At 46.9% G+C, this 21747-nt stretch overlaps 3 protein-coding genes across 4 annotated transcripts; 1 reads left to right on the top strand and 2 right to left on the bottom strand.

Annotated features, from left to right (window-relative positions):
• Positions 1-21: 21 nt before the first annotated feature.
• Not1 (CCR4-NOT transcription complex subunit 1) lies at positions 22-12451 on the top strand. 2 transcript variants are annotated; one of them, XM_017147776.3, is made up of 10 exons: positions 22-824; positions 2238-2444; positions 2498-3025; positions 3085-3547; positions 3608-4825; positions 4893-5675; positions 5897-8493; positions 8554-9725; positions 9789-10148; positions 10609-12451. In XM_017147776.3, the coding sequence occupies exons 1-10, from the start codon at positions 720-722 to the stop codon at positions 10715-10717; spliced, it is 7542 nt and encodes a 2513-aa protein (XP_017003265.2). In that variant the 5' UTR covers positions 22-719; the 3' UTR covers positions 10718-12451. The 2 variants fall into 2 exon arrangements, with proteins under 2 accessions (XP_017003265.2, XP_070068428.1); XM_070212327.1 differs by lacking the exon at positions 10609-12451 and adding an exon at positions 10315-10581.
• Positions 12452-16317: 3866 nt separating this feature from the next.
• Alp6 (Alkaline phosphatase 6) lies at positions 16318-19166 on the bottom strand. The gene is made up of 3 exons (XM_044392728.2): positions 19038-19166; positions 17201-18357; positions 16318-16676 (listed from the first exon to the last, which is right to left on the bottom strand). Exons 1-3 carry the CDS (start codon positions 19105-19107, stop codon positions 16356-16358), a joined length of 1548 nt encoding a protein of 515 aa, XP_044248663.1. The 5' UTR covers positions 19108-19166; the 3' UTR covers positions 16318-16355.
• A 583-nt stretch (positions 19167-19749) lies between these two features.
• On the bottom strand, positions 19750-21455 carry Or45b (Odorant receptor 45b). The gene is made up of 6 exons (XM_017147743.3): positions 20932-21455; positions 20690-20877; positions 20250-20425; positions 20091-20189; positions 19857-20009; positions 19750-19800 (listed from the first exon to the last, which is right to left on the bottom strand). Exons 1-6 carry the CDS (start codon positions 21453-21455, stop codon positions 19750-19752), a joined length of 1191 nt encoding a protein of 396 aa, XP_017003232.3.
• Positions 21456-21747: the final 292 nt, after the last annotated feature.

Here is a 21747-nt window from a genome sequence, read left to right as displayed (position 1 = left end):
AGTGGTCGTGACTAGAGTATCGGTTTCTGAACACGCTTCCAAGTGAATGCTTAATTTTCATTTTCGGCAATAATTAAAAATCCACGAGTGCAAACAAATCTGAAGTGATTTACCCAGCAAACGAAACAAAACGAGCCCATACACCGATTTAAGCCCACAACTTGCGGGGGGAGTGGAGAAAAGAGACCGAGGAGCAACTACTTTTGCCTGCGTGTGCGTGCGTGTGTCTGGTAGTAGTAGTATTTTTTCATTTCTGTTTTCGCTGTACGTGCGGATTGATTCATATTATTTCATTACGTGAGCTATTGCCAATATATGTATAGTCGGCCGAGGACAAAGCCACACCGATTTCACTTGGCCCCCGAACCCGAGCTTATTGTTTATTTGATATATGCGTAAATAGATGCCGCCAGCGATGTAGAGCTGCTGATGGCCCCTTTTTACGGGGGCCGCGGCCAATGAATCCACAGACCCAAAAAAAGAACAAAAACGAAAGAGGAAAGCAGAGACAAAAACAAATTACGCCGTAGATGAAAAGAAAAGCGCCAAGAAGCAGAAGAAGCAACAGCGAATACGTCAAATATCTCTAATCTCCAATACCAGTGCACAATAAACGTGTGTGCCCAAAAAAAAACGAATTCTGGTGGCCAACCAACAAAAACAACAACGACACTATAAAGTAACATCCGCTCAGGAGTTGACAACTGATACGTAGAATTATGAACGTAGAGAGCCAACTGAAGACACCGCTAACGCACATACGCAATCTGGTCAAGCACGTGAACAAGCGAAATTTTAATGAGAGCAGCGAGCAAATAAAGCAGGTGAGTTGTATGGCTAAATCGAACTTTTCCCCCACTAGATTTCATGAACAATCCGTTTTTGTCAACAATAACAACAACAAGGTGACAGGGCTAGTGTTGCCAAATCGAAAACATATCGCACCTGGTGCCAGAGTTGCCAATTGTTCGCACTCACGACTGGCCGAGAGCACTATTGCCATTTCACTCGCTCGTGCATTTTTGCCGACGCCATTACAGTTTTTTGGTAAAGGCAGCTGAAAAAATTTCTCTGCACGGCGTTGCGCGTTTTGTGACCGTTTTGTTTAAGCTAAAAGTGGTTTAGAATGTGTAAAACCAGGCCAATTGTGTGCGCTTAGCCACGCACGCGATTTGTGAGTGATCGGCAGTGTGAAATTCGCAGCGGAGCAGTGCGAAATTGAGTTGCAAAAATCGAATTGGGAAGCCCAAGCCAAGCATAGGGCTTTTCGGCCCCCAAACTTCTTTTTTCTCGGTGCTTGTGGAAAAAAACCAATTTAAATAGTAAGTTTATGCGGTCAACTCGATGCGAATATCAATTGCGGCCGCTTTCTTTTCGCTGGAGTTGCAATATGTCGCAGTTTTTCCTGTGACCCCCTTCCTTTCTCGCACCGTCATGCTCTCTCCCCTTCTCTCCCATGTAACGTTTGGCCTGCGAGTGCGAGCGAGAGGGCGCGAGTGTAATTTGTTGTGGAGCAGCTGCGGCGGCGGGGTCACAGCTGTTGTCTCGCTCCCGCGCGCGGAGAGAGGCCTTGAGTCCGGACTCCGAACTCCGGATCCCGTATTTCATGCAGTGGGGTCCGAAAGGGGGAGTGGGGATACTTGACCCCCTCAAAAGTTTCCTACTGAACGTAGTATCATAACAAAAAGTTTGTTTAGTAATAGGCCAATTTGGCAAATAGTGTTCCAATAAGTAATAGCCTTGCTAATTTTAACGAAACTCTGGATTTCGTATTTCATTAAAAGAGGGGGGACCTCTCAATAAAGTTTTTCTCGAACATACTCCAGTCCCTGAATCCAGAATTTTTAGTGGTATTGGAGGCACTTTATAATATATCGAAAACGTGTACTTACCATATAAACTAGGCAAACGGGTGATCAGTAGCCTTCAACTCACACAATAACCATAAAATATTACTTCAGATCGGACTACGTATCCGTAAACACACTCTTAAAACTAGGACAGTTAAAGATTGACACACGCACAGAACAGAACCTGTCAAAATTACCAAGTTTGCGATGAAAATCATATAAAAAGAAAACGGTGACCGCATAATCCGTGGAATCGTTTGAAACGTCCATTGTCCCGTGGATATGTGTCCCAGGTTCCGGGCAGCCGTCGTCAGGGCACTTCTGTTGGCCCCAAAAACTAGTCCGATGCCTCTCCCCGATACTGATAGTCTCTCCAACCTATTGCAGTTCGTCAAAGAGCACGGCCTGGAAGCGGATCGCAGCAGTCTGCGCCACCTGTTCTCCGTGATCAACTTCAGCGATCCCGCGCCATCGGTTACCGCCCAGCTGCAGGCGAAGCTCCTGGGCGCCCAGTTGCAGCGGCAGCTGCAGAGCTCCTCGTTTGTGTCCAACATCTGCTACGCCTTCGACCAGTACTTCGCCAGCAACCAGAAGGTGAGTCACGACCAAATTCCTGGATAGAGTTTTAAATAACCTTCTCTGAGTAGTCCCTAAAGCCTGCTGCGGTAGCGGATCTCGTTGGCCAAGTCGCCCGACTGACCGGCATTAACAAGCTCTGCGAGTGCATCTTTGCCTTGGCCGTGACCCACTCCTCGCATACGGAACTCCGGCATTCGGCCACAAACAACCTAAAGAGCAGCCTCACTGAATTGATCGACTCCTATTTGGGCAAGAACCACAGCAGCCCGGCGAGCAGCGGACTCCAGGAGATCTCTTTTGATCTGCTGCAGTACCTGTTGTCCTGCCTCAGCGAATACGTGAAGCCGCAGCTGGAGGAGGAGTTCCTGGTCAAGCTTCGCGAGGAGTTTCCGCGCCAGGCGGTGCCGTTGGTTCTAGCGCCGTTTCTGTACGGCTCGACGACGGCGACGATTGCGGGAGCAGGTGCCAGCGAAACGGATGCGGAGGCCGAAGCGACGGCCAGCAGCAACAGCTCCAGTTCCGAGGCAGATGCTCTGAACGAGGTGGGAATCGAGGATATCTATGACCATTTAAGCGAGATAATATTCACCAACCAGGTACGTTTTAGAAATAGTTTGAATGTTGAGCGATTTACTAATTTGGTTTTCTGTTGCAGGGCAAAAATAATATTATGGACACATCCTGGATTAATCTAATCCTGGAAATCGGTTATGAATTTACATCGAGCGTTGAAGAGTGCAAAAATCATTTGTGTTCCCGCGAGCGAGAACGCGCTGAGCTCCAGTCCAAAGATGTCGCCAAGATCGTGGGACTCATGTGCCGCCGGCACTCGTCTCTGCTCGACTGTAATGTGAACCTTCCGACGCCGGCGAACTTCTGGCCTGGTCAGGGACAGAGCGCTGGCAGCAACAGCAGCGGCTCCGCGCAGGCACAAAGCACTCCGCAGCAGCAGAATTCGGGCAGCAGCAACAACAACGATGGCAGCGAAGGCAACTCGTCCAGTGATAAGAAGGACAAGAAGGAGACGACAGAGGCCACGCAGACCTGGAAGCCAGATGTCTTTGTGCAGGCCCTCAAGGAAGTGGTGCCCCAGCTCAACTGGAAGGACGTGTGCATGGGTAATAGTCTCATCATGGCTCATCAATTCGAAACGCTAATTTATCTTAATTCCCTTTCAGAACTCGATCATCCGGAGTTCGTGCTCAAGGATCGCATTGGTCTGGAGCTACTGCTGACCATCCTTCGGCTGGCCACTGGCTCCAACATATTCCCACATCCAGAATGCATTTACCGCCACTGGGCAAACACGGAGGGTCAGCTGTCGCTTATCGCGACGATGCTGAAGAACCCGGATCTCTTCTCCTTCGCCGACTTTGTATTTAGCCAGCCAGCGTTGGACGTGCTGAAGACGGCCCCGGATGCGGACAACAAGGAGATCTCGGCCTGGAAGTCACTCCACCTGGTGGAGGTGTTGCTGTCTGTTGCGGACAAGGGATACTATACGCAGGTCCATGAGCTTTTCAAGTTCCCTGCGCAGAATTGTCCCGATGTGCTGTTCTTGGCCTTACTGCACATTAATCCACCTCTAACGCCGCTGCGCCAGGATCTGTTTAACCAACTGATACCCACGTTCCTGGGCAACCATCCCAACTCGAACGTGATCCTGGCCAGCGCCTGGAGCTCGACCAACTTCCAATTGCGCCCCAACATCATGAATGCCATGTCCGAATGGTATCTGCGAGGCAGTGAGTTCGACCAGGTGAAGCTGTCTCGCATTCTTGACCTTGCCCAGGACCTGAAGGCGCTGTCAGCGCTGCTCAACGCCCGCTCCTTTTTGTTCATTATCGACCTGGCTTGCCTTGCCTCGCGGCGCGAGTACCTGAAGCTGGAGAAGTGGCTCACCGACAAGATTCGCGACCATGGGGAGCCCTTCATGCAGGCCATAATCAAGGTGCTGCACCGCCGCTGCCCCCAGGTGATCAACGCCAAAGTGCCCGAGGACCAGCTGCCTCCCAAGCAGGCTCAGCTCTTGCCCGAAACGGTTACCACAATGATCAACTGTCTGCAGACGTGCATCAATACCTGCATGCAGCCGGAGATGGTCGAAGTGATTATGCAGATGACCGCCAACGTGGCCATTATGGCCAACAAGGCGCGTGCCCAACAACAGCAGCAGCCAGGACTGGTTCCGCCGCCTCCTCCGGCCATTTTACGCCATCGCGGCATGGATCTGCCCGGCGGCATTGTTCCTCCGCCCCCGCAGCAACCGTTCTCTGGAAACCTCAATGCGCAGATGTTCGGACCCGGAATGGATCCGCTGACCAATATGTCCAACAACCTGGCAGGCCTCAACCTGAGCGGCCCGAATGGAGCCTTTAACTTTGGCAACATGCTAAGTAAGTGTAGCTATTAAATCGTTCAGAGATATTATTGCCTAACCATTACATTTCGTTACCAATCCAGCCTCTCCATCGCGTTTAATGACCCCAGGTGCCAGTCCCTATCCGCTGAATCCTATGCAGATGCCTCAAGCTCCGCCGCCACCCAATGTCGGAAATCTTGGACGTATGCTGCCCGGGGGTCCTCAACAGCAGACTCCCACGCCGACTCCAACGGCGCCCAATCCAAACAATCCTGTGATGGCAGACCTTCAAATACCTGTGTCCAAGGAAGTGGAAGACGAGGTCAACTCGTACTTCCAGCGCATCTACAATCACCAGCCCAATCCCACGCTGTCCATTGACGAAGTGCTGGACATTCTGCAGCGCTTCAAGGAGTCGAGTAACCGGCGCGAACAGGAGGTCTTTCTGTGTATGCTGCGCAATCTCTTCGAGGAGTACCGCTTCTTCTGTCAATACCCAGAGAAGGAGCTGCAGATAACAGCGCAGCTCTTTGGAGGCATCATCGACCGCAACCTGGTGCCCACATTTGTGGCTCTGGGTCTCTCCCTGCGCTGTGTTCTGGACGCGCTCCGCAAACCCGATGGCTCCAAACTTTACTACTTCGGTGTGACTGCTCTGGACAGATTCAGGACCCGACTGCACACATACAACAAGTACTGTGAGCACATCCGCTCCATTCCTCATTTCTCGGACTTTCCGCCGCATCTCATCCAGTATGTGGAGTATGGAATGCACGGCCAGGAGCCGCCGCCACAAAAGCTGATTGGCCTCAGCAATACAATTCCGTCTGCAATTTCCACCGGACCACCAAGCGAACCACTTTTCAGGAGCAACTCCATGCTAGGTAACTATTAGTTATTTGTATTCAAGTTTGTAAAAGAGAAAGTGAACACATCAACGAGCTACTCAGCTTATTTTTATTTTAAAAACGTATGTTAGTGTTCAATTAAGTCTCAATTTATAAGCAACTAAGCAAGAACTTAGCTTGCTGACTAAATCCACTAAACACATCATTTTCACTACTTTTCGCCAGAGAATAACGTTGATTCCCATGCTCTTCCATAGGTAACATGCCCTCTGCCACAACCGGATCGGGACCCAAATCCAGCGCTGCTGTGTCGCACGCCACGAGGATGAAATCCATCGCAAATGCTACCAATATCGACACCCTTTTGGTGGCCAACCAGGAGGAGAAGGTGACGGTGCCCCCGGAACCTGTACAGGACAAAACTGCCTTTATATTCAACAACCTGAGCCAACTGAACATCCCGCAGAAGTGCGACGAGATTAAGGAGATCATGACCAAGGAGTATTGGCCGTGGCTAGCTCAGTATTTGGTTCTCAAACGCGCATCAATGGAGTTCAATTTCCACACGCTCTACTACAACTTCTTGGATGCCCTCAAAAACGGCGAGATTAATCGATTCGTGACGAAGGAGACGCTGCGCAATATCAAGGTGCTCCTGCGCTCTGATAAGGGAGTTATCAACTTCTCCGATCGCAGCCTGCTGAAAAACCTCGGTCACTGGCTTGGAATGATGACCCTGGGTCGTAATCGTCCTATTCTTCAGTTGGATCTGGATTTGAAGTCCCTCCTGGCCGAGGCCTATCATAAGGGCCAGCAGGAACTGCTTTTTGTGGTCCCCTTCGTGGCCAAGATCCTCGAGTCATCCGCCAAGTCGCGCATCTTCCGGTCGCCCAATCCCTGGACCATGGGCATCATGTACGTGCTGGGCGAGCTCCACCAGGAGCCGGACCTCAAGCTAAACCTCAAGTTTGAAATCGAGGTGCTGTGCAAGACACTCAATTTGGAGCTCGCCAAGTTGCGTCCGGTGATCTACCTAAAGGATCCCAGCCGAGCTTTGCTCATCGAACAGCAGATGTCGCAACCGAAACCCAAGCAACTGGAGCCAGTAGCTCCGGCAGCTTCTCTGCCGCGTGAGCACCAATCCCCGGCACAACCTCCGCCGCCACCACAGCAGCAGCAGCAGCAACAACAACAACAGCAGCAGCAACAACAACAACAGGCTCCTCCACCGCCACCCTCGTCCGATGTGGATGCCCAGAATGCGGCCGCCATGATGATGGCAGCAGGTGGAGCTAACAGCACCCCCGGATCGGTGTCTTCGCCCAATCTTCCTACCGATCCCAGCCAGGTTGTACTTCCACCACCGGAGCCGCGCTATTCCTATGTGGACGTGAACGTGAGCAACTTCCAGCTTATTGCTCAGCAGTTGGTGCTGCCACCCAACCTGCCGTTCCTGCACGCCAATCCCGGAATCAAGCATATTGTCGTGAACGCCGTGGAGCGAACGATCACCGACTGGCTGCAGCCCATTGTGGACCGAAGCATTCGCATTGCCTGCGCCACAACCGAGCAGATTATTCGCAAGGATTTCGCATTGGATGCCGACGAGAACCGAATGCGCACAGCCGCCCATCAAATGGTGCGCAACCTGGCCGCCGGCATGGCCATGATTACCGGAAAGGATGAGATTGCGCGTGCGATTAGCCAGAACTTGCACAAGGCCCTGCTGTCGGCTCTATCGGGAATGCCCAGTATGACTGAGATCCAAGCTGCCGCCATGCAATTGGCCAGTGAAAATGTGGAGCTGGTGTGCGCCTTCATCCAGAAGACATCGGCCGAAAAGGCAGCCGCTGAGATTGACAGGCGTCTGAGCACTGATTTCGAGACCAGAAAGATTGCCCGTGAAGAGGGCAGCCGATTTGTGGATGCCCAGATCCTCAGCTACCAGCAGGAACGTCTTCCGGAGGCAGTGCGTATCAAGGTGGGCCCCGCTCCAGCTACACTTTATGCCGTGTACTCGGAGTTCGCAAGGAGCATACCTGGCTTCCAGCAGATGAGCGATCGGGATATTGCCCTGTTTGTGCCCAAGCCGACGGATTTGTCGCAGCCAAATGTTTTTGCCAACGATGAGAGCAGCTTGGTGTACGCGGAATTGGCCAGCAAGATGGAGGCCTTCATGAACACGGCAATCGGTGTGCCGTCGCTGCAGGTGCAGGCCAGCAAGATGCACATGCTCCTTAATGCTTTGATGTCGACGCGTCGCCTGCGTGACCAAGAGTCGGCCTTCAATCTGCTGACCCGCGCCGTCGAGGGCTTGACCGAGGGATTGGTTAATATGCACGAAAACCTAGAGCAGATGAAGCTCTACCAAAACATCCACCTGCGGATCATTGGCCTGCTGCACAACAGCTTTGGTGCCCCGAACACAGAGCGAGCGGTGACCAAGTGCTTCTTCGACATCCGCGAGGAGGTGCGATACAATGTGGAGGCGGCTCGTGCGTTGATTACCTCGCACTTTGTGAACCTCAATCAGTTTGATGGAATGCTGCGCGATTGCATGGACAACGGCAACAACTATGTGGCCATCTCGTTCGGCATTGCACTCCTGGAGCGCCTCATCATGGACGATCGGGTGATAAACATTGTGTCGGACAACGAATTCATGGCCACCGTGGAGCTGTTGGGTAGGCTTACGCAGCACCGTCACCGGTACCCCGAATGCATCGTGAATGCCATCGATACGCTGTGGAGCGGAAACTTCAACTCGAGCACCGACTACAGTCCGTTTAACGCCAGTGAGCGTTACTTGGCAGGAGCCTCGCACTACATCCACTCCGGCATGCATCACGTGAGGGTAGGGATGAAAACCACATTTCATTTTTGAGTTTTAATAACATTTCTTCTCTTCCACTAGTCATGCGATACTGATGATCCGCCGGGACTGCAGGAGAAGACCGAGTTTCTGCTCAAGGATTGGGTGGCGTTGTACACCCAACAAAACCAGCAGTCAACGCGCGATGCCCGCAACTTTGGTGCCTTCGTCCAGAAGATGAACACCTACGGAATCCTGAAGACGGACGACCTGATCACACGCTTCTTCCGCCAGGCTACGCACATTTGTACCGATGTGGTGTACAGAATGTTCGCCGAGCCCAGTCTGCCAATTAACCAGGCCAAGAACAAGATATTCCAGTGGATCGACGCGTTCGTGCACCTGATCGCCATGCTGGTGCGGCACTCAGGTGAGGCGGGCAATCCGACCACCAAGATCAACCTGCTGAACAAGGTGCTAGGCATTGTGCTGGGCACGCTGCTCAAGGACCACGAGATGCGCGGCGTAAGTTTCCAGCAGGTGGGCTACCACCGCTTCTTCATGATGCTCTTCATGGAGCTCTGCTCGGCCGACGTAATTCTCGAGTCCCTGATGCACAGCATTGTGTCGGCCTTCGCCTACACATATCATCTGCTGAGTCCCAGCGTGGCTCCCGGCTTCTGCTTCGCTTGGCTCGAGCTCATCTCGCACCGCGTCTTCCTGGGCCGCATCCTCGTCCAGATTCCCGGCCAAAAGGGCTGGCCGCTTTACGCGCAACTGCTGCAGGACCTCTTCAAATATCTCGCGCCCTTCCTGCGCAACACGGAGCTGGGCAAACCAGTCCAACTCCTGTACAAGGGCACCCTGCGTGTTCTACTCGTTCTGCTGCACGATTTTCCCGAGTTCTTGTGCGACTACCATTTCGGGTTCTGCGATACCATCCCGCCCAACTGCGTCCAGATGCGTAACATCATCCTGTCTGCGTTCCCGCGCAACATGCGCCTGCCCGATCCCTTCACGCCCAATCTGAAGGTCGACATGCTGTCGGACAGCAGCAATGCCCCCAAGGTGCTCAGCAGCTACATCATGAACATCCAGCCGCCGAACTTTAAGAAGGATCTGGACTCGTACCTCAAGGCTCGGGCCCCGGTTACTTTCCTTTCGGAGTTGCGTGGTCACCTGCAGGTGACCAGCGAGCCAGGAACCCGTTACAACATGACGCTGATGAACGCACTGGTCATGTATGTGGGTACCCAGGCGATTGCTTTGATAAGGTGAGTGCTTAAACGTAGCTTTCCTCTCGAAATTGATTGCTAATCGAGTTTGCTAATTTGCAGAAACAAGAACTTTGTGCCCAACACTTCCAACATTGCACACAGCGCTCACATGGACATCTTCCAGAACCTGGCTGTTGATTTGGATACGGAAGGTCGTTATCTGTTCCTGAATGCGATTGCCAACCAGTTGCGCTATCCCAACAGCCACACTCACTACTTCAGCTGTGCGGTGCTTCATCTGTTTGCCGAAGCCAACTCAGAAGCGATTCAGGAGCAGATTACGCGCGTTCTGCTGGAACGCTTGATCGTTAACCGCCCGCATCCATGGGGACTGCTCATTACGTTCATTGAGTTGATCAAGAACCCCATTTACAAGTTCTGGGACCATGACTTTGTGCACTGCGCGCCGGAGATTACCAAGTGAGTGGCCCTTTCTTTATTTAACTCTGCCAAAATAATGATTTCCTTTAAGGCGTAGTATTTAGTAGTTTAGTAGCAATGCAGCACCAAATAATGAACCTCGCTTCTCCAATCCCTAACCCACATTCGCACCTAACTTACATTTTACCACCCCTCCTTTTTTCAGATATTTCGGTGAATGTCTGATTGTAGTTAAGCGGTTTGAGCATTTAATTGGCATTCAGTGTGCATCGTAGCAAGAGATCAAGTTCAGGCCTCAAAGCGAGTCAACCAGTCCCCCATCCCACTCATTTTGCATGTTAACCTTTCTTTATATATTCGTTTGTAACCTCCTATTTTATACAATTTAGCATTAATCTATGAAAATATAACTTTGTATTAAGCAAGTGGCTTCTCGGATGCTTGGCCCGAAGCGAAAAGAGTTGATATTAAACCGCAATGTGTTCTCAATATTCCGTAGGCTCTTCGAATCAGTGGCTCGGTCCTGTCTGGCCAAGTCGAACGTCACTCAGCAGCTGAACATGCCCGTCGTCGATGGCGAGGGCCAGGAGGTGGCCAACATCAACTGAGAAAACGCCACCGTCCGACGCTTCTGCCTGGAGGTCTGCGCGAGACCCAGACGCAGGCAGTAGCTGCCTGGGCAGCACACCACACACCACACGGCACAGCATTCATTGAATTGTACTAACCATTACTGTGTTTAGTTCTTAGTAAGTCGTTTTAAGGAGACAGTGAAATCAGCAACAGCAGACACAAACATTTACAAAACAACCGCAACAATAAGAGTAGAGCAACGGCAGGCCAGGCTAACTGCTGTGCTAGAAACCGAAATTCGACTTGTATTTAAACGAACGGAAACGATAATATTTTAAATGCCTCCCCCCTTCGCCGGGGAATGTTACAAATTTTTAATTGAGTTGTATTATAAATGGTAGATGAAGGCGTTAAACTGTTGATGACAGATACTGTGTAAAGAAATCAATCAAACAGATAAAAAAGAAAAAAGATATAGAAAAAACCAAAACAAAAAAAATGAAAATCGAAAAAGGAAAAATATTTTCTACAAAAAAATTGCAAAATGTACGATGAAAATGCGAAAAAACTAACAAATGCGAACGGCCACATATGAAATTTGTGTACACATATTGAAAGAGCGAAGGAACCAGGAAGCAGAAAGCGGAGACCTAGTAAACCTACTCTATTTATAGACGTGAATCGAAAAGCAGGAGCAGAAAGTTTGAAAGATCCTCAAGTCAATAACAATTCGAGTTGTCAAAGTAGCTTACCTCCCAGCCAACTCAATGATGTATCATTTGCAAATTCGTAACCTCTAAGAGTCCCTCAGTTAGTCTACTCGTATACGTTAACTTTTTTAAAATGTTCCCGCACAACAACGGCAGTCACTGCAACAGTAACCAGAACCAACCAATGTTTGATCTTCTTATACGCAATGTAAGCGATACGTTTTGTTTTTACCTACATACTTTTATGAACTGATTATTAACTGAAATGGAAATGCATTGAACACCTCTAGCTTGTTAAAAGTATAATCGATCATCCATGTAAAGATAAACGCTGTTAGGATCGGAGAGATATAGAGAGAGCGTGGCGCAGAGTCGCGGCCATTATCTATATAGATCTTTATATAAATATATAAAATATGTATTTCTAAATATAAATACGTAATGTAAATCGAGTTTGATTGCCGCGCAGCGAGTGGAAGTGGACGGGCAGCGAAGCGAGATCGAGATCGATTCTAAATTCATTATCCTACGTTAGGCAATTTGCGAGTTATGTACGTGTTATTAGCCGCCCTCTCCCACTCGTCACTCAAGCACCACTGCAGCAACTCTATTAGTTTGTAGTCTCTACCGCAAATGAACATTCATTGTATCTACGAAAGTCAAATCTATTTTGAATTAAACTGAATTAAAGCCTGAAGCCGAGCAAAGTGCATATGTAGAAATCGAGGTATGGAGGAGAGAGTAGAGGTAGGAGAAGGAGAAGGAAGATAGGGCTAGCTTATTAGCCAAAGGCCCAACTCATTTATAGACTAATTCCGATTGCGATGGCTAAGAAGTATGTATGTATATGATGGATGTACAGACATTCGTTCACCGATCGACCGACACATTCATTAACGAAAGCTGCGACACAAGAAACCACAACAAATCTACATTGATAAATAATAATCCATTACAATCGAAATAAGTAACACTATGCATTAAGAGAACAATATATATATAAAAATTAATATGTATACAAAACAAATATTAAATGTATAAATGGCAAAATTTTAAAAAGCCCCGTGTTTGAGATACTTTTTTTCCCTTATGGCCGTAATGTGAGTTCGTGTGTGCGGCCAACACTTAAAAAAGCTCGTTTCATTGGAGCAAAGGCCCCTCTCTGTATATAGAGAGTACCCCGTACATATGTAGCCCATTTCCGCACCCAGGCTTACATAACCCACCGCCCCCTTCTGGGCTGTTGGTGGGGCGCATTTGGGTTAAGTAAACACAAATGTCGATAAATGCGGAGAGAGCGGTTTCAGCTTGGAAAACTTAAATGTACGGGTGTATCTATCTATTGTGCGACACGAATTCAGCATTAATTGAAATGCTGCAGTCATCGCAATGCCCCCGCCGCCGCTTGTTTTCGTTGCCAATTCACATGAATTTGTCATAAGGCTGATAAACGACGATTGTGTAGGGTGCACTCTTAAAAATAATAATCATTGAGTTGAGAATTGTCTTGTTTTTCGATAATGTATCTTTTAAGGAAGGAAAATCGAACAAAAATTAAGATTTGTTCATAATAAAAGTTTAAAATTTTTTTTACGGAGTAAAATATTTAAAATAAAAATTTCTTTTATTAATGAGAGGGATAGAACCTGAAAATATTTAGATACAAATTTAAAGTCTTAAGAAAAAGTTTTCTCTAAATTCGTTTTCTCAGAAAATCTTAAAAGAGTAGTTTTACTTTTTTTCCGAGTGTATAGTGTAGAGTAGAAAAAAATGCCCAGCGGCTTGTATACATGTGTGTGTGGCGTATCTGTGTGAGCGCTTGGAAACAGAATGTGGCACACTTAGCGCTCTGCCGACATCGCTGCGCAAAAGCAAAAAATTCCCCCACTGGCCTGGCCGTACATTATGTGGCCCCCAATCCGAATGGCAATGTATCCGAAAGATACAAAAAGCGGCACTGCAGCTTTGTGGCTCTACATGGCCATTTGAATCGGCTTAGAAGTGCGCGCGCGCGCTGCCGTGCGAGCGAGACGGAGATGGAGTTTCGTTAAAAAGCTTTCCTCCAGTCCGGTCGCTCCAACACAGTCACGTGTTTTTTTGTATCTGTGACCGCCTGTATCTTTGTATCTTTGCGGCAAGCTTCTTCTGGCTGAGTCAGCCAAAGCAGCACCATTAGTTGTGAGCACATTTTGTGTATGCTGCCATTAGTTTTCTTCTTCTGCTTCGTCTTTGCCTCCCTCTTCTTCTTTTTCTGGCCCTGCAGATACAGATACAGATATACATAATTGGTAGAACCCCCCTCCTTCTCGCTGGTGGAAAAACCAAAAACCAGACCGCAGCTGCATTTCTTTGAATGTCCCCCCCATTTTCCCGCACTCTTGATGACCCAGTTTCGGTTTCTCTAGGCCCGATGCACCGCCTCTTTGGCTAGAAAAGAAACCCTGTGATTAGGCCCAGTCCAGTCGAAACTAGGTCTCCTCCTTTGCGCACAAATCGAAGCTGAGCAAGCGAACCGCTCCTTAAACAGAAATTGCAGCGGAAATTGCCCGAAAATAAAAATCTGCCCCAGACCAAGTGAAATCGGAAATGAAACCCAACCCATTACCAAATATTCCTTTTGGCCTTTGGGAATCGTCAATCATCGCATGTTGACACCAAATGGAAAACATAATTCAATCATTCAAACGGGGGTCGCTAGCTTCGTTTATGGCCGTCCATTCGGCAATAGGAAATTATTTGGACAAACATTTAAAAGTTCGACATCGAATGAGTTCATATCTGAAGAAAAGGTTTAGCTAAAAAGGCTAAAATAGATGTAACCAAAGTCCATTTAAAAAAAATACCAGAAACGTAAAACATTTCCGTTTAAAAACTTACTTTTAAAATTAAGTAATTAGAAAATTAAAGCAACATTATTGGTGTTTCATTAATATACAAAAAGAACCAATCATTTGCTACACATTTAAAAAATCAAAATTGCTTCTTAAGAATAATGGTTAAATGTTGGTCTGAAAAAAACTGATTGGCGCTTTTTTTGGAATTTAAATTGTAAGCAATTTAATTATTTAATATCTTTACTTTTCTAAAGCCCAAAAAATATCGTAGACTTTGCCAAACCATCGGTCGCATAAACGTAGTGAAAGCTTGGGTATGGACAAATTCTTCCCATAATGTTTTTTTGCAGTAGTTGTTGCACTGATTCTTTCCACCCTGAATGCGTTTGGTGTGTAGCTCATTCATCTATGAATGTCCCTGTATATTAATAGAATATTCACTCGGAAGACCATATACCATTTTTCCAGACACGAACAAAAGTGGCCATTGTTGCTGTTCGCCATTTGTGCTCCACTTGGCCAGAGTAACCACCTGGTCAATTGGCGCAGACCGCGCGTGATTGCAACTGACTGATTGGGGCTGCTTGCAGGTTGTCAGTTGCCATTGCTGGTTAATTGAATTCGCCGGCAGGTGGCATTTATCGAGGAGCAGCTCCGCAGCTCTACGGTTCCACAGGAAATTGCGCAGCTTACCAGTTCAATTAGAAGGAATTCGATTTTCCCCAACCAGGTTTCCCATGCAAGATTCGTTTAGCTATGATGCATTTTAATTGGGTTATGTCAGCCGAAGAAGAATACACTCATAGAAATTTTTACCCTAAATCGCCCTAAAAAACTGACTTTTCGCCCGTGGATTTAGAAAATCGCCCATAAATCGTATCCGCTGGCGATTCGCCCGTGTGTTTAGAAAAATTTTCTAAAAAATCCTGTTGGAAATTTGGTTTAATTTAGGGTGATTTTTCTTGAAATAAGAAATATTTTCCTGTTTTGAGGGTGATTTGCCCTAATTTTAAGGTGTATTTTTCTAAAATCAAGGGCGAATTTTCTGTTTTTATAGGCGAATGCCCTTAAAAATTAGACAATTTAAAAAAAATCGTGTTTGAGCATGCTTAACTGAATTTGGGAAGCATGTTTTTTTTTTAATAGTCTATATTCTGGGAACTGGGACTGCTTTAATTAAACAACACCGGCGGAGGACACCGTTTCATATTATTGTATTGGTTTGTAGCTTATATGGGAGCCGCGTTAAGAGGGGGGCCCGATCTATACAGCACAGGCGTTAGAACTGAAAAATCATGTTTGTAAATGAATTAGGGAAATAAATATGAGGAGAAAAAACAACTTACTTTTTTTGGTCATTGCGAGAATCGAACCCACGACCTCTCGGTTTAGAGTCTAACGTCCTACCGCTGCACCACAGACCCATCGCGCAAGACGACGAACCAACTCTGCACACATCTTATTTTCTTGAGGTCTACGTTATAATATGACTAAAGGCAACTAAACCGTATATTTTTTCCTGACGACTGTGACAATTAGTCCCGTTTTCTTGCCCGCAAACACAAAGTATGCTTTTAACTCAGAACTCCCATACGTTTTTAAGGTTTAAAGACTACTTTAATTTAAAATTCGGACGAAAAAATGTCCTCAGTATTATAATGCTTACAAAAAAAAAAAAAAACATAAAAATCAAGTTGAATCACACAGGGTTCGAACCCACAACCCCACGACCTTAGTCCTCATATAGCAAAGTTGAAAGCGCAAGTGATTAGACCGCTGGGCTACCGAATTTCACACTTTTGGAGTGATTTTTAAGGCGAATCGCCCATGTATTTAGAAAAATTTTAGAAAAAAAATTAGGGCAATTCGCCGTTGGATTTAGAAAAGGTCAAAACGAAGCAAATCGAAAAAAATCGCCCTAAATATTAGAAAAATAGAAAAATTAACCCTAAAAATATTTTTTTATGGTCACCTGCCTTAAATTTATGGCAAATTTGTCGTGAAAATAGAAAATTTTTCTCAGTTCAAAGGCGAAAAATTTTTTAGGGCAATTTTCTAAAATGTAGAAAATTATTTTTATGAGTGTATACATATGCCAAAAAAGATAGAAAGGAAAGGGAAAGCTAATCCTAGGCATAAGGACCGATGCCAGCTGCCCGGGCCATCAAAGCGGGAATATTGCTCTGCTCGTAGTTGCCGCTGAAGTACTGGGCAAAGGGTCCCGAGGCATAAACCGCCACATCGTCTCCGCCATGGGTCTCCGCATCCAGGGGCGCCAGAGTGGGATACTGATAGTCCGAATCGGCCACCGATTTTTCCTTCAGCAGGGCTCTTCCCTCGGCTCGATTGTAGCCGGAGTAGTAGCCGGGTCCATTGGCGTAGGACAAGATCGTGTAGGGCAGATTGTCATCGGCTAGCTGGGCCAAGCCAGTGATCTCCTGGTCGCGGAACTGTGGAAAGAAAAACCATTGATGAGTCAAATGAGTTAATGTCCCGACTATCTAATAATCGTAATCGGAGTGCGAGGGAGATGGATATCTAAAATTTTTTTGATTGCTGATATATTTTTAATAAATGGTCCGATTTGAAAAATGTCTTCTACATTTTGATAGGTATAAATATATACAACAAAATTGCATTTATACTTCTTGGAAATCTTTAAAGGTGTGGACGTCAGACACATTTTAGTGGGGGATTGTGGGCGTGGCGCTCGGGTGAATTAATCTTGCGCTGCGTAGGAAACCCAAGAATATGTGTGGAAAATCTCTACCTTCTAGTTTTTGTAGTTTCCGAGATCTCAGTGTTCATACGGACAGACAGACATGGCTATATCGACTCGGCTAGTGACCCTGATCAAGAATATATATACTTTATGGAGTCGAACACGCTTCCTTCTCCCTGTTACATACTTTTGCACGAATACAATATACCCTTTTACTCTACGAGTAACGGGTATAAAAAGTTAGTTACCCACCGGATAGCCATTGATGGACATAACATGCGCATGGTCGGCGGTGACCACGATCAGAGTGTCCTCCTCGGAGGTCAATTCACGCGCTTTCTGCACGGCACTGGCAAACTCGGCGGTGTCCTCGAGGGATCTCCTGGCGAAGGTATCGTGGTGGGCCATATCGATGCGGGCACCCTCGACGAACAGGAAGAATCCCTCCTGGTTGCGGCTCAAGACCTTGATGGCAGCCTCTGTGAGCTCTGTGAGCGAAGGATCCGCCAGCTGGCTGCGCTTCCTGGACCGATCTCCGTTGTAGGGCAGGTGATCGTTGGCAAAGAGACCCAACAGATAGTCGGTGATCTTCAGGTCCACCTGGCTGAGACCCTTGCGACTCCACACGTAGTTGGCCGAGACATTGGCCTCCCGCTTCTGGTCCAACCAGCTGCGGATCAGGTGGCGACCATCGGTCCGCTGGCCGGGATAACCCTCCTCGTCGTTCACCGTCGAGTTGATGAAGTTCTTGCGACCACCGCCCAGGATAACCTTGAGCTGCTGACCCACCGGCTGCTCCACCAGCTGGCGGGCAATATCGATGGTCTGCTCGGGATCGCACTCCCTATTGGCCACCTCCCAGTCGTTCTCCCAGTTGCGATCGGCGATGTGGGCATAGACGCCAGCCGGCGAGGCATGCGTCACCCGGGCCGTGGTCACCAGGCCCGCATCCTTGCCCGCCGCCTGTGCCCACTGGGCGATGCTGAGCACTCGATCCTCCTCCTTGGCGGCGCCATCACAGCTGTATCTGGGCACATTGGCATTCACCCCGATGGTTCCGTAGTTGGCCTTCACACCACCCAAGTAGGCGGTGGCCGTGCAGGCCGAATCCGCCACCTGGCGGTTCACACAGTAGGTCTTGGAGAGACCCGTGTAGGGGAATCCCTCAAAGTAGACCTGCTCCGCACTGTCGCCCAGCAGATTCCGGGTGGCGGTGACCGTGTGAACGGACATTCCGTCGCCCAGGAACAGGATCACGTTCTTCGCCTTGTTCGAGCTCACCGACTGCGTCTCGGCCAGTTTGGACAGGAGCTTCGCCTGGGCCTTGTCCACCCAGTACTGCGTCTGCTGCTCCTCCGCATGCTTGATGGGATGCGATTCAGCATCGAAGGATCGGCCACGTGGGTGGTCTGAATGGGAAATCGGGATAAATTGAAAGGGGTTTAGAGCTTCGAATTTTAATTGGTAGAAAACAAGGTTCAAATATTAAATGCTATTCATTGGCAGTATTTCGCTACTTTTAGATACCAAAAACTTTAAGGTCAATAAGACTGTTAACAATTGGTATACCAATTCTATAGAAAAACGGTTAGTAAACATAAATCACTTTGAGCTTAGAGGTTTGCTAATATATCAATGGGCTTAATAGAGTCTTATCTCTACGCATGGTTTAGCAGCAAACACACGTATTTTGAGATTAGGAGCCACTTCGAAGAATTTTATCTCAAAGTACCTCGTCCTATAACTAGAAATATATTACCACCAATCTATTAGTTAACTGCCATAAATAAGAAGTAATCCTTTAGGACTACATACTTTCAAGAGCTCTCATTTTTTATTTATCAAATATTTTATAGGAAAGTTTTTGTTTTGGGTCATCAAAAATACTCAATAATTATAATTAAAATAATTATTTTAGACATTTTAAATAATAAACATTTTTAATTGTCACTTTTAAATAGGTTTTTAAGCCACGCGTTTTTTGATAGAAATTGTATATATTCAACATATTGTAAGGACACTTATGACTATCGGTTTTTTATCCAAACCTACAATTTTTTTTTACTCAAGCAGGATCAGGGAATCTTACCTCTCTGTCCGCTGGCATTTCCGCTCAGCGAAATGGCGAAGAAAAGCAATAGAACGAATCTCTTGGCCATTGTCCACTAATCCCAGGTTACCCAAGCGACTTGTGCGGCGGTCAGACCTTGGTTGAAGACTGAACCGACTGACCGACCAAAATAATTGGCCATCGCCTCGGACTTATCGCTCAATATCAGAGTAAATCTAATCAAGGCAAACTAATCTAGGCGGTTCAATCAAATCATCATTTATGGCTGGCCAGGAATTGGTTGACAGAAGTCGTAGAACGGTCCAAAACCAGAGCCAAACCATGCTCACGTGCTTTGGCCACAAAATTTATATACAAGTATGTCTGTGAATCTCTGCTCATAAATGATTACGTATACGATCTGTGTAACCAACTGGTGAATTGGTTCTTCTGCAAACTTTCATAACTTTGTTAGCTTGCTGCCGTTTATTCTTTTGTTTACGTCAGGAAATTCCCTGTTGACATATTTGTGGCTTCAACTATGAAAATGGCAGCACCTCAACCCTTTGAATATTGGATTTGAACCCGTGACCCTTGGCGAAAAATTGACTTTAAGTCTGCACAACTTTTGAACTTTGATTGTCGCAATTGCATACTTTCGGGGCTATGCTACTAACTAAAAAACTAACTAAACTAACTAAAAGGAAAACAAGAATCTTAAATAAATAATCGCCTTTTTATTGTATCCGTTTTACAATATTGTTTTAGCCAGAGCCACAATAGATCCCGTAAACTTGATGACCTAAAAGTGTTTCAGTTAAGTTGTAGCCATAATTGCAATACCGAAAAGATACTGACTGATGTGAAGACTGGTAAAGAAGGTGCAAAAAAGGGCACCCTCACCGTAATGGGTCGTTGGGCTCGCAGGATGATGAGGAAAACTCGCCGGCGCGTCTCCCGATCCCATTTATACCAGGCGCTTCCGTAGGCCGCTTCTCCCAAGGAAAGACTCTAAAAGTAACAGAGGAAAATCAAAAAATTTAAAGGATATTTTTTTAAATTTCGGAATTTTTCCTGTTCTAATTTACCCACCTCAGTGGACATTTCAGTGCCACCATAGCAATAAAGAAATATTGCCGACGAAACAGTGAACGTATAAACCACATAGCGTATGATATTGTAGCCGGTATACTAAAGAAATAATTTGTTCAAGATATATAGGCTTATCGTTTAAGCATCACAAATTATCACCAATAGTATATCAATTAAGCTGGTGGCTATTACCAGGCTGGCTGACACAAAGTGCACGAAAGTGGGAGCAGCCATGATTCCGGAGAATACCTGGACAATCTTCTCGATTTCATTATGACGATCCACGATATCCGCCAAACGCTGACAGCAGATATTTGATTCTCTGACTGAGGGATCTAAGAACAGTCAAAAATTTAGTCTTTGAGTATTTTTGTAACTTATTCACCTTGACCAAAGCTTTAAAAAGATCGACATTTCGATATTTTCGATGTTTTTCAACTATCGATGTATATCGGAAACATGACGATGATTTTCTGATGTTTTGTTATAAACATAACTATAATAATTTGTTTCAGATTTTACTTTTTTCCTTTAAAACATCAATATTCTCGATACGATATTGTAAAATGATCGAAAATATCGATATTTTTAAAGCCTACCTTCAACTGGCTTGAGGGCATTCTGAACGTCATATCTCAAAGCCTTAAGCAAAAAAGCCATATAAAGGGTGAAGCCAAAGAAGAAACCATCTGTTCCGGCAAAGGCATACACAGTGACCTGACCACTCCACGTGGAGTAGAGGTAAAAGATGGGAAACCAGGGCATTCGGTGGGCAAACTCGGGGAACCTGTAGAATCATATAGAGTACAGAATTTACGAAAGATCTAAAAACCACACCCACAGCATGCGAAAGGGCATATCGTATTTGAACTCCTCGCGTCGCCGCGCCCACATTTCCCAAAGGGATCGCAGGACGAAGGCGCCGGTGGTGATGCTGCCCAGAGTGAAGACCAGCATGCCACACCTGGTGACCATTAGATAGTAGCTCCTCTGAGCCGAGTCCCTGCGCGAATCTCTCCTCATCTCCTGCTGTTTGATAAGCAACCGGATGCGATCCATGAGATCAGAGACTTCCTGCCGGCGCCACCACATCCAACCCAGCTTAAAAAGCGTGGTGAGACTGCAGGCCAGGGGACAAAAGGCATCCATGGCGTCCACGGGACTGGTGCGCAAGTGACTCCAGCCGAAGACGAACTCCGCCTGGCAGCAGTGCGCCAGATTCACGAAGTTGAAAACCAGCCATGAGAGATGCAACCACGACTGCTTCTGGCCGAAACGCAGACCCAAAAGGCCAAAGGAGTATCTGGTCACGAAGAACAGATGCTTCGCCAGCGGATAGTTGCGGTCTAGAAATCGCGGATACATGACTTTTACCGTTTCCAGTAGCGTTCCCCTTTTATAGACCCCAACGAGCGCCTTCTAATTGTTTAATAATTGTTTTCCAGCCCGAAGAAACGACACCTGGCCGTGTTTAATGACAGGATTAGTCGGAGGTCCTAATTGAGTGGGCGACAGACCCAGAACGCCCCCAACACATGTCATTATGGTCAGAAACCAGCCTTATTTTGGTCATCGGAACCTTGTAATTAAACCATTTCCTTCAATCCTTTTAAGACATGCGAGGGCGAGTCACCTTAAGTTTTGATTTTTGCTTGAT

This window comes from Drosophila takahashii, chromosome 2R, assembly GCF_030179915.1.
Source record: "Drosophila takahashii strain IR98-3 E-12201 chromosome 2R, DtakHiC1v2, whole genome shotgun sequence".
NCBI lineage: Eukaryota > Metazoa > Arthropoda > Insecta > Diptera > Drosophilidae > Drosophila > Drosophila takahashii.
Note: the sequence above shows the minus strand (reverse complement) of the source record. Positions and strands in the feature narration are given on the sequence as shown.

Coding starts and splice junctions, on each gene's coding strand:
- Not1 (XM_017147776.3), top strand. CDS start 720: ATGAACGTAGAGAGCCAACTGAAGACACCGCTAACGCACATACGCAAT. Junction 3,548..3,607: donor CTGGAAGGACGTGTGCATGG/GTAATAGTCTCA, acceptor ATTCCCTTTCAG/AACTCGATCATCCGGAGTTC. Junction 5,676..5,896: donor CAGGAGCAACTCCATGCTAG/GTAACTATTAGT, acceptor GCTCTTCCATAG/GTAACATGCCCTCTGCCACA.
- Alp6 (XM_044392728.2), bottom strand. CDS start 19,107: ATGGCCAAGAGATTCGTTCTATTGCTTTTCTTCGCCATTTCGCTGAGC. Junction 18,358..19,037: donor AAATGCCAGCGGACAGAGAG/GTAAGATTCCCT, acceptor TTTCCCATTCAG/ACCACCCACGTGGCCGATCC. Junction 16,677..17,200: donor TGTCCATCAATGGCTATCCG/GTGGGTAACTAA, acceptor TTCTTTCCACAG/TTCCGCGACCAGGAGATCAC.
- Or45b (XM_017147743.3), bottom strand. CDS start 21,455: ATGTATCCGCGATTTCTAGACCGCAACTATCCGCTGGCGAAGCATCTG. Junction 20,878..20,931: donor GATATGCCCTTTCGCATGCT/GTGGGTGTGGTT, acceptor ATGATTCTACAG/GTTCCCCGAGTTTGCCCACC. Junction 20,010..20,090: donor GCACTGAAATGTCCACTGAG/GTGGGTAAATTA, acceptor TGTTACTTTTAG/AGTCTTTCCTTGGGAGAAGC.